The sequence below is a fragment of the Palaemon carinicauda genome, chromosome 36, assembly GCF_036898095.1.
Source record: "Palaemon carinicauda isolate YSFRI2023 chromosome 36, ASM3689809v2, whole genome shotgun sequence".
Taxonomy (NCBI): domain Eukaryota; kingdom Metazoa; phylum Arthropoda; class Malacostraca; order Decapoda; family Palaemonidae; genus Palaemon; species Palaemon carinicauda.
In genome coordinates this window covers 3,178,063-3,190,404 of record NC_090760.1, presented here as the reverse complement: position 1 = coordinate 3,190,404, position 12,342 = coordinate 3,178,063, and the positions used below count along the sequence as shown (strand labels likewise).

The window sequence follows — 12,342 nt, the reverse complement described above, 5'->3', positions numbered from 1 at the left end:
TGCCCGATATTTTTATTTAAAATTTTTTTTTGTTGTATATTTTTTATTACTTTCAATAATCATGTATAGTAATAAAAGTCCAGTGCCTTCATGTTTTCCAGCCTACATATTTGTTAATAAAATCATTATGCTAACCTGAATTTACCAATGATATTCACATTAGTCTCCTAATAATTCACTAGTTTCTAAAAATTAAATAAAAACCCCAAAAAGCTTTTAACCCTTTTACCCCCAGGCTATTTGGAAATTTCCAACCTTTAACCCCCAAGGGGTTATTTTTTTCCCAGCACATTTTGCAGTATATTTTTTTAAATTGCTCTAACAGTCTTAATTTGTGTCATAGAGAGGTCAGGTTGGTCTCATTCTCTTGGAAAATGCCTGAATTTTCTCAAAAAATTATCAAAAATATGAAAAAAAAAATTTTATAGCATTTTTTTGCAAGGACGTACCGGTACGTCCATGGGGGTAAAGGGATGGCTTTTGTGAAACGTACCAGTACGTCCTTTGGTGGTAAAAGGGTTAATAAAATCATTATGCTAACCTGAATTCACCAATGATATTCATATTAGTCTCCTAATAATTCACTAGTATCTAAAAATTAAATAAAAACCCCAAAAAGCTTTTAATGGTATACAGTAATGTAGAAACTACCAACAGGAAAGTTATCCCTGATCTTCAGAGACATCTAAAGATGATTACAGCGATGTTATGTACAAAATATTCATATTTTTTTTATTTTAATGTCGTAAAGACAAGTTTTAAATAATCCACTAACAGATGACAACATAGTAATTCATTAGGGAATTCTGCTCTTATAAAATTTAGTAAAATACTATTTGTATATGAAGGCCTACAAAGAGTTCTGAAACCTTCTAACAGTATTATTATACTTGACCCTTCTACCCCCAACGCTATTTGGAACTTTCCAACCCTTAACCCCCAGGCGTTTTCTTTTTCACGCACATTTTGCAATATATTTTTTTAAAATTGCGCTAACAGCCTTAATTTTCGTCATAGAGAGGTCCGGTAGGTCTCATTATTTTGGAAAATGCCTGAAGTTTCTCATAAAGTTATAAAAAATATGCCAAAAAAAATGTAGAGAGCAGTTTTTTGCAAGGACGTACCGGTACGTCCATGGGGGTAAAGGGATGAGTTTTGTGAAACGTACCAGTACGTCCTTTTGGGGGTAAAAGGGTTAATGTCGTAAAGACAAGTTTTAAATAATCCACTAACAGATGACAACATAGTAATTCATTAGGAAATTCCACTCTTATAAAATTTGGTAAAATACTATTTGTTTAAGAAGGCGGTACAAGTATTCTGTAAATGGCCTACAAAGAGTTCTGAAACCTTCTAACAGTATTATTATACTTAACCCTTTTACTCCCAACGCTATTTGGAACTTATCAACCCTTAACCCCCAGGCGTTTTCTTTTTCACGCATATTTTGCAATATATTTTTTGAAAATTGCACTAACAGCCTTAATTTTCGTCATAGAGAGGTCCAGTTGGTCTCGTTATTTTGGAAAATGCCTGAAGTTTCTCACAAAGTTATCAAAAAAAAAAAATAGCAGTTTTTTGCAAGGACGTACCGATACGTCCAAGGATGAGTTTTGTGAAACGTACCAGTACGTCCACTGGGGGTATAAGGGTTAACAGATTGCAATCTATAGACTATAAAAAAGAGTATGGGAATGGCGGCATATTATTATACTGTCCATATCACCTCAAAATTTTTCCTCTAGGGAAATAAAGTAATGTATGGCTGGGAAAAAGTATATCATTATATCACCATGAAAAAAAAAAAAATCTTGTGGTATAGCATGAGGACCAAAATTCATTTTAAATGAATCCGATTCCAAATCTCCTTAAAAATATTCATCTATTAGAGTACTTGACAGAAAATTCCTTATGTACATACATATTTTTTCTGTTGAAACTTACATTTAAATCTAAGGAATTCAAGAACTCGAATGAAAACATACGAATGGGAAATAAATTGCAAACTGCTAAACTAAACAGTATATGGCATTCAATGAAAATCATGTTATAGCACCTATTAAGCAAAATTATTCAAGATTTTTTTTCTTTTTCATTATTTCTAAATAATTTATTTGGTACTGGATTCCCTTTTCTAACTGGGCTACTTTCCCTGTTGGAGCCCTTAGGCTTTTAGCATTCTGCTTTTCCAAACAGGGTTGTAACTCGGATAGTAATAATAATAAGAATAAATGCAGATATGAAACCTTAGAACTACTTTTAAGCATCATTTAATTGTGACGATAAAGTGATGTACAGTACTTTAGTCCTGCGAGTTATACTGTACTGTTCTCGTACATACAAGTTCTAGGGACAGGTATTCCAGAAGTTTAAAAAAAAAGGTACTTAGCTTTACCAAAAAAATATTTAAGGTTATTCTGTATAACAATAATTCATTCAAATTATTCTGTAAAACAATAATTCATTCAAATTATTCTGTAAAACAATAATTCATTCAAAAAAAAATTAAAGAGAAGCTTTAAGAGATTTTTACAAAGTACTAAATTTAATGTTGAAGCTAAACTACTTTTGCGCACTATACGGTATTAGAAATTATGAAGCATGATCTCTGAAATTATTAGGACAAGTTGATGTCACATGATTGGTCCCTAAACAAATGAAAATATTAAGTGTCATAATTGGTCCCTAGAAATAATTTAGTCTTCTTAGTTGTTATTCAGAGGTAAAAAATATATTGGTTCCTGTGCATAATACAAACATTCCGCTCTTTGCTGAGGAGTATTATTTCGGCGAAAGAATACTCCTCGGTAAAGAGCTCCAGCTTTATATTGCTAGGAAAAATACAAATTACTTATAAATTGGTCATAGTTACAAAACGATGTACGTGCATTGCTTGCATTGCTGTACGTACCTATTGTGTCAATGTTCTTACTTTCCTTTTCTTAATAAAAAAAATATTACAAGTATATTTGGGAAGATGGGGAAAAGCACCTATTAGATTCCCTCAAAGCTACAGCTTTCAGCTTTGTAATACCAGGCACTAACTTAGTTTTCTACTTGAGTTATACTCTTAGAATATTAAAACAACAAACCCATCTAGAGCTCCAATTTTTAAGAATTCTTGACAGTTTTACAAAACTTGCAAAGCCTTCCCATAGACATTGAAGTGTTGTAAGTCCTTTAAGCCTAGATTTAACCCTTTTACCCCCACCATAAGGTTAAATTTCAAGCACATTTTGCTATACTGTATATTTTTTTTTAAATTGCTCTAACAGGCTTAATTTTTGTCCTAGAGAGGTCAGGTTTGTCTCATTCTTTTGGAAAATGCCTGAAGTTTCTCATTAAATTATCAAAAATATATAAAAACATGTAATTAACAGTGTTTTGCAAGAACGTACCGGTACGTCCTTTGGGGGTGAAAGGGTATTATACATAGGCCCAAAAATTGAGCAAAAGAAGAAATTTCCTAGAATTTCAAATACTGCACAGCATTGTACTTTTCTAAATATGGCAACTTCTCCTGAGACTTGATTTAAGAAGAAAACAGCTTTCCAAGAGACTTCAAATATCGGCATCAGTGTGATTGTTAGTAGTCGGGAATAAACCTGGAAAATAAGAAGCAATTTTCACAAAAAGTAAAATATAATAAAAAATATTCATTATTGAATGTATAACTATGGGAAATTCAAGTTTACTTTGACATCACAATTTAAGAAATTAGTATAACTCAACAGACTATTAAAACTATTAAGCCTGAATGCAAATGCTAGCGAAATAACTGAAAAGATACAGAGCAAAATATTAACTGGAAAGAAATTATTTTCACACACCAAGGCCCGCCTGAACAGACTTTTAGTGTCTGATGGAGGGCGAGAAATAAACCCGTAAAAGTATATACATCACCCAAGGCACCCAAAACCTTGTTTCCTACTACATTCATTCTTATAAATGTATAAGGGATAGGAAATTTTAATAAAGGGTTTAAAACTGGAATGAAATGATATAAAAATGTAATAACCCATGTAAAAAGTGAAGGGTCAAAGGAGATTGTACTTGTCTCACAATGAAAAAAATACCCAAGACACTACAATAGAGTACCTCCTCATGTGCAGTATTTAAGGTTCGGTGAAGTTTCACTTCAGCCCAGTTCAACCCTGATTGGTTTCCAGTTTACAATTTTCAGTGACAAGTGGGACCTGTTTCCAGTTTACTATTTTCAGTGACAAGTGGGACCTGCAGAATCAGATGATGAGGTTATAGAATTCTTAAAAATTAAAGAGTGAAATGGAGAGAAGATTGAATATCAACGTATGTAAAGAAAAGCTTTACTCTCTTTAACCCCTAGTAGACCAGCCACAACAAATATGTCCTAATGGTCTAGAAATACAACTCTGGTCTAACTAAACTAACTCACGATATGGAAATCTATAGGAAAAAGAATCTACCTAAACTCTGCATAACATGCGAATGTCTTATTTTTTTAAAGGATTATCCAAGTACCTTTTAGAGTAAAGTATAGTCATTTAACCCTTTTACCCCCGGGGTATTTGGAAATTTCCAACCCTTAACCCCCAGGGGGTTATTTTTTTCTCAGCACATTTTGCAGTATATTTTTTTCAATTGCTCTAACAGCCTTAATTTTTGTCATAGAGAGGTCAGGTTGGTCTCATTCTCTTGGAAAATGCCTGAATTTTCTCAAAAAATTATCAAAAATATGAAAAAAAAAATTTTTTATAGCATTTTTTGGCAAGGACATACCAGTACGTCCATGGGGGTAAAGGGATGGCTTTTGTGAAACTTACCAGTACGTCCTTTGGGGGTAAAAGGGTTAAGTGACTATTAACTCGCATGTCGACATATGGATTTGTTCCTAATAAAATAAAGTTAAAATCAGAGAAGGAGTTGAAGAATTTGGGGAGAGACGTAAAAAGACAGAAAATGATGCAATTTGGAAACTTATTGTATAGCTCCTCAGTGTTTTCAAAATGAATCGGTCAAATATCACATTACAATACCAAGACACAAAAAAAAAAAAAATTTCCTCTCAAGTTTCTAAGGGAGATTACCGGGTAACCGTTTCAAGATTTCAGAATCCGCTTAAATCGGTTCACTAGAAAGAGAGAAAATACTATTATGAAACATAAAACAAAGGGGTAAAACATTATAATACACAATTTCCTGTGTATTTATGATAAATAAAATAACCCACAATGTATGAAAAATGAAATTTATTTAGCTTTCGAAGGGACCATCTCCCTTCCTCTTCAGAATACAAATGGTTACAAATTTTTGAAAAAGAGGTACAGAAAGGTTCGTAGAGTTAAAAAGCCTGTTACAGTCTTAGCGATCATTAACAGAATTTCACGGTGGTATGTTTACATCTTTTAACAATTCCTTAACAATAGTTACATTGTTTTTTATAATATTATTTAAAAAATTATTTGTAACCATTTGTATTCTGAAGAGGAAGGGAGATGGTCCCTTCGAAAGCTAAATAAATTTCATTTTTCATACAAAGGGGTTAAACCTTACAAACTCCTACTAAAGGAACATTGCTCTTAAAAGGAAAAACTAAGGATGAAATTAACTTACACTCCCAGGACAGGGTATGACTGCTTGAAGTGACGGTAAAAGTCTAGAGTTTGGTGGTTGAAGATTCTTTCGATGTCAGAAGGATTTTGATAAATGGTTTCACAGATGAAGTTCACTACTAGCTGAGAATGATTGACTTTCAATACACTGCTTAACAATGTGTCACCCTGAAAATAATTAATTTTTCTAAATAATATATCATACCATTTTGGCTGAAGATAAATTAATACATTTTAATGACATTAAAACATTAAAGTAAACAGGATTTTGGTTATTTTTACTTTGCAAACACCATACCGAATTTGTCATAATGTTTGAACTATGGATATATTCTCAATGCCACACAGGATCAGTCCTTGAGTATTTAAAATGCAATAAATTCCTTGGAACAAAACATTTTATATGCTGTAAAAGATTCAATTATCTCAAAACAGGGATAAATGAATGCATGTAGATAAGAGTTACGGGACATTAAAATAGTGTTATTTTGGGTTGCATTAAACTCCTACTACTTTTTTGTATCTCGATCCATCTTTTCTATTTAAAAACAATTATTATTGTTATTTTTATTATTATTATTACTAGCTAAGCTACAACCATAGTTGGAAAAGCAGGATGCTATAAGCCCATGGGTTCCAACACGGGAAGTAGCTCATTAAGGAAAGGAAATAAGGAAACCGATAGATCAGTATACCTGAGTGTACCCTAAAGCATGTGAACTCTAACCCAAGACAGTGGAAGACCATGGTGTAGAGACTATGGCACTACAGATAATTAGATCCTGCTTGGGAGACCAATTTACACAAACACAATATTACTGGTTTTCGGTGAAGGAGTCGCATGTGTCATGACATATTTACATAAATTAAACAAACATGCTGAAATGTATATGATACTTTCGGTTAAAAGTAGCATTCAAATATAGTACCCTGAAGAACCACACCACTTAATAAGTAAATGTCTCTTGAAGTGGGTAACTCAAACACAGTTGACAATGAAGACACTAATTTTCTAGTGTTTACAAGGCTAGACAATATCAAGTCAAATTGTGGCATTATTACTGCTACAGAAAATGAATCTAATACCATATACGTACTGAAAACATACTTTCATGTAATGATTGAAATTGGAAAAATACCTTTAACTTGCAAACTCTTTTAGTTTTCATTAAATAAAAGACCGACATGAATTGAATATGATCCCCTTTTCAGAAATTATTCCTAGTGGCTACCTCCTTTTATGATTACTTTTAATGCTCTGTATAAGGAGAACCAACACACTACCTGTAACTAACATCAGTAGAAAGGTACTATAGTACATTGATATATAAATTATTGTTGAGAATACGCAAATCTGCATCAAATATACCACCAAGGCAGTAATAAACTGACATGGTTATCCCTTTCACCCCCAAAAGGACGTACCGGTACGTTCTTGCAAAACACTTTTAATTACATATTTTCACATACTTCTGATAATTTTACGAGAAACTTCAGGCATTTTCCAAAAGAATGAGACCAACCTGACCTCTCTAGGACAAAAATTAAGCTTTTTAGAGCAATTTAAAAAAATTATATAGCAAAATGTGCTCGAAATTTAACCTTATGGTGGGGGTAAAAGGGTTAAGACTCCATCGTAGCAGTAAATATCAACCATTCGTCTCGTACACAATTTTTTTTCTTTTATATATCACCCTAAAGATAAATCAATTCTTAACCAATACTACAGAGTAGTAAAATGTGAATATATAATTTTTTCAGCTTAAAGGCTACAAATGCATTCAATTTACTAACCTGGTTGTTGACCATAGCAAATGGAGAGTAGAAAGTCTGCTCATTCGAGTTACCACATATCATGCACCTTTTAATGGGAGTTTTATTATTTATTGGGTGTTCACAGCACATTTTAATGGTCTTTGCTCGATTCACCATTGCGCATAAATTCTCGCGGAATCTGTCGCTGTCTTCTTGCTGGCAAGCCACTACCATGCAAGGGCTGCAAAACAATTTTTGAATCAATATTCCCTCATACAACATTTTGAGATAAAAATCCTCTCTGCATTCAGTGATTACATGTTATCTCATTTATCCCTTTTACCCCCAAAGGACGTACAGTACTGGTACCTTTCACAAAACTTATCCCTTTACCCCTATGGACGTACCGGTATGTCCTTGCAAAAAAACTGCTATTTAAATTTTTTTTTAATATTTTTGAAATTTTTTTTTGAGAAACTTCAGGTATTTCCCAAGAGAATGAGACCAACCTGACCTCTCTATGACGAAAATTAAGGCTGTTAGAGTAATTTAAAAAAAAAAAAAATATACTGCAAAATGTGCTTGAAAAAAAATAACCCCTGGGGGTTAAGGGTTGGAAATTTCCAAATACCCTGGGGGTAAAAGAGTTAATCTCCAGTTGTCTACATTAAAAAAAATTGATTTTTCTAAAAACAAAATTACAATATTCATTCTAACTCATTACTTGTTATTAACCCAATTTCATGGATGGCTTTTAGTCATTGTTTAATTTATAGCTTTATGTATGAGCCTACCAATCCCCGAGTCTCCCAACAGCCAATTCAATTACTCTTCCTATTGTCTGATCACTTAGATGCAAGAATATTAATTTTAGAATTAGGGATTCAAACAAGTAATGGCTTTATATCTAAAGTATAAATCAATTTTCATTATTTAAAAATCATGGTCTTTGCACAATTACTCCATTATTTATACATACATACATATACCAAGGCCCTTCCCCCAATTTTGGGAGGTAGCCGACATCAACAAAGAAACAAAAGCAAAAAGGGGACCTCTACTCTCTACGTTCCTCCCAGCCTAACCAGGGACTCAGCCGAGTTCAGCTGGTACTGCTAGGGTGTCACAGCTCACCCTCCCACATTATCCACCACAGATGAAGCTTCATAATGCTGAATCCCCTACTGCTGCTACCTCCGCGGTCATCTAAGGCATCGGAGGCAGCAGACGCCTACCGGAACTGCGTCACAATCGCTCGCCATTCATTCCTATTTCTAGCACGCTCTCTTGCCTCGCTCACATCTATCCTCCTATCCATTATTTATAACTGGCACAAATTGCAATTTAGGCAAGGAAGGATGTAGCTTTTGAAAACCTCAGGCTTGCAGATTGAAAATTAAGAATTTGTCTTGGAGCTCCTGGGGTTTGAACCAAAGACAGTACAGGGAAGACAGAAATGTCACTTGGATTTCTGAGCATTTGTCCACAACAGATGACGCTGACATATTGTGCACTTGTCTTCTGCTACTTGCTTACTCAAGTCAGTGTTGCCAGAGGGAAATATTTCACCTGCGTTCTTTTCAAACTATGATGGGTGTTTTTTTTATAAGGCATGATACAAATATATGCTACACCATGAATAAAACAAAATTTAACTTTGAAAAAAAAAATTTACTCATTGTTTTTCTATTTAAATTTCAGCTCATGATTATATTTTATTTCCATCCTTCTTAGGGGAATTTAGAAATTAACAGTCTGGTAACACTAACTCATTTGTAGAAATGCTGTCGCCATATGTAAAACAAGAAGCATATGTTGAATATATTGCCCCTCAAGCATAAACTATCATTTAATAGTGCATTTTTTTCTCGCAGATATCATTGCAAAGTTAAGATAAGGTTGCATATAAAATGTATATATGATTATAACTTGCAGAACGTGTATTTTACCAAAGTCCGAGATTATACATTGAAAGAGGGCCTAATAGATGCTAAAACCACTTTGAGAGGGCCTTATTTTACTAATGTAAGCGCAAACTCGTACCCCTAGAAACAAAAATCACAATAAATGCAGAAAAATTGGAGCATCTTTCCTGACCATATCTCTATATGGTATGAGAAAAATGTGACTTAACAAGCCTGAGACAAGACTAGACCACCCACCAATAATCTTCACCTCTCCTAATTTAGTCTTACGCAAAGGTCCTATTTTGGATGCGTGTCTTTCACATGTTCTGTAAGTTATATTTGAAATATTATATGCAGTATACATGAAATACACACTTTAACCTTGACTTGTATTTTGTAAATGAACAAGCAACAAGCTACTGTATATAATTATGGAAAAGAATATAGGTAGTTTAATGATCAATATGATTTAATATAGATCTATGGAAAATCACTAGATGAATGATAATAGACCAATTACTGGATAACTTTTATAGTAACATGTGAACCTTCTGAAATACCGAAACCCTGTAGAATTTTTTTTTTATAGCTAATTAGTAGGGCACATCAGCAATAGATGGCACTGATCATGCATGGGTTTCGTATAGGTAGGCTTTTCTGTCTTCCCTTTAATGTCTATGGTTTGAACTAAGCAACCTGTTTTCTTTATGGTTTGAACTATGCAAACCATTTTCTTTAAAACCAACTGTTATTCTTCATTGACATAAAATCTGGGTTATTTATAGGTAATTAGTTTATTACATAACAAATATAGGAACAAATAAAACAACAATATTCAAGGCAGTAGGACCCTTCAGTACACATCACATATATACCAAGGCACTTCCCCCAATTTTGGGGGGTAGCCGACATCAACAAATGAAACAAAACAAAAAAGGGGACCTCTACTCTCTACGTTCCTCCCAGCCTAACAAGGGACTCAACCGAGTTCAGCTGGTACTGCTAGGGTGCCACAGCCCACCCTCCCACATTATCCACCACAGATGAAGCTTCATAATGCCGAATCCCCTACTGCTCCTACCTCTGCGGTCATCTAAGGCATCGGAGGAAGCAGCAGGGCCTACCCGAACTGCGTCACAATCTCTCGCCATTCATTCCTATTTCTAGCACGCTCTCTTGCCTCTCTCACATCTATCCTCCTATCACCCAGAGCTTCCTTCACTCCATCCATCCACCCAAACCTTGGCCTTCCTCTTGTACTTCTCCCATCAACTCTTGCATTCATCACCTTCTTTAGCAGACAGCCATTTTCCATTCTCTCAACATGGCCAAACCACCTCAACACACTCATATCAGGTCCGGAGCTAATGTGGACGAATCATGGTTACTAAGAATGACCCTTCAGTACTAAAAGATTAATAACTTACTTGTCTCCCTCCTTGTCTTTCTGTGTGAGTTCTTCATTGCTTATCTTTGCCATTTTCCTGAAAATTTAAATACGAATGACTTTATATTCAAACGAAACCTTAGCCGTAAAGACCTGAAAGTTGAGATCAATCATACATTTTCAATGCCCTTTAATAATATCCAAACAAATGTTGAAAATATTCTCCCAGTAAATTTGAATATTTCTTCAAGGATTTCTTGTGATAAACTGCAAACACACTTATTAAAGTAAAGAAAATGAACAGCATTAACAATTTTCACTAACAATTTTACATTACAAACAGATTAAGCTCAATAATTTAATGCAATACATACTTGGATGCCTTCTCGTACAGCTTCTCATTTAGAAATTTGTGAATTTCCTTCCCAGCTTCCCTTCCGGATATATCAAAATCAAGCAGTGGTGGCTGTAAAGATACACAAATTGTAATCAACTTGGCAAACGTATTTGTTTTTAAACAAACAACCCTTGTTAAAATCAAGTTATAGTTGATTCCAAAATTAAAAATGTTAGGGGAAATCTCTGCATTTCCCGTCATTTAACCCTTTTACCCCCAGGCTCTTTGGAAATTTCCAACCCTTAACCCCCAAGGGGTTATTTTTTTCCCAGAACATTTTGCAGTATATGTTTTTTAAATTGCTCTAACAGCCTTAATTTTTGTCATAGAGAGGTCAGGTTGGTCTCATTCTCTTGGAAAATGCCTGAATTTTTAAAAAAAAAAAAATATAAAAAAAAAAATTTTTAGAGCATTTTTTTTGCAAGGACGTACCGGTACGTCCATGGGGGTAAAGGGATGGGTTTTGTGAAACGTACCAGTACATCCTTTGGGGGTAAAAGGGTTAATCTATCTTTTGCTGAAATATATGCTTGTCATTAACTAGAAGGCACAAACACCTCACTTTCAACTTTTAGCAACATAGATGATATAAACAGCTATGCTGTTTTTGGTCTTTACACCATAAGAAATTAATTCTATGATGCGATAGACTGAGGAAAGTGTTGGTACCCTTAATATTTCTTAGGAAAAAAGATGAAAATGGGGAGTACAGTACAGCTAGAATTATGAGAATATCGCTAACCACCAAAATCGTAAACAATACAAGCAACTATGTGAGGGTAGGCAGTATATATTTTCGTATTTCTACTATGCCATCATCTGTCAAAGTACTGTACAGTAATATTTACATACCGTTGGTTCTGCTGGTGGATAATTGAAGAAATCAATACCATTCTGAACACCATTTTCAAAGTAAGTTGCGATGTTCACATCGTCACAACTGTCACAACTATAGTCCTGCTGAAAAAAAAAAAAATTATAAGAAAATTTTAGATTTAGTATTTCCATTATGGTACAATAGGCTAATCCCCATTTGTTCCGGCAGAGATACAAACCTTCGCTATTTATCAGGGTATTACTTTCGGCGCAGCTGAAAGACGAGCCATGATAATTTTAGTGAGGGATAACTACCCCATCCGCTAGTTAGCGGGTGGGGGGTGGGGTAGACTGGCTACCCTGCTCACTCACACCTCTCGGCTGAGTAACCACTTTACTTTCTGGCTCGGTAGAGGACGGACGTACTGCCCTTCTCTCCAGCAAAGACTGGCCTTGATGTTTTTCTGTTTATTCTTTATTTTTTGTTTT

The 12,342-nt window shown here is 34.3% G+C and overlaps 1 protein-coding gene across 6 annotated transcripts in view; it reads right to left on the bottom strand.

Annotated features, from left to right (window-relative positions):
- Positions 1–1,195: 1,195 nt before the first annotated feature.
- The window catches only part of LOC137628721 (uncharacterized), a 56,782-nt gene continuing 45,635 nt past the window's right edge, over positions 1,196–12,342 (bottom strand). For 4 of the 6 annotated variants that reach the window (XM_068359881.1, XM_068359883.1, XM_068359885.1 and 1 more), the window contains 6 exons: positions 11,890–11,997; positions 11,015–11,106; positions 10,681–10,737; positions 7,386–7,587; positions 5,593–5,759; positions 1,196–3,605 (listed from right to left, as the gene is read on the bottom strand). In XM_068359881.1, the coding sequence (XP_068215982.1) occupies positions 3,587–3,605; positions 5,593–5,759; positions 7,386–7,587; positions 10,681–10,737; positions 11,015–11,106; positions 11,890–11,997 (645 nt within the window). In that variant the 3' untranslated portion in view covers positions 1,196–3,586. The remainder of the gene's footprint in view (positions 3,606–5,592; positions 5,760–7,385; positions 7,588–10,680; positions 10,738–11,014; positions 11,107–11,889; positions 11,998–12,342) is intronic. The other 2 variants (XM_068359882.1, XM_068359884.1) reach the window with 1 other exon arrangement.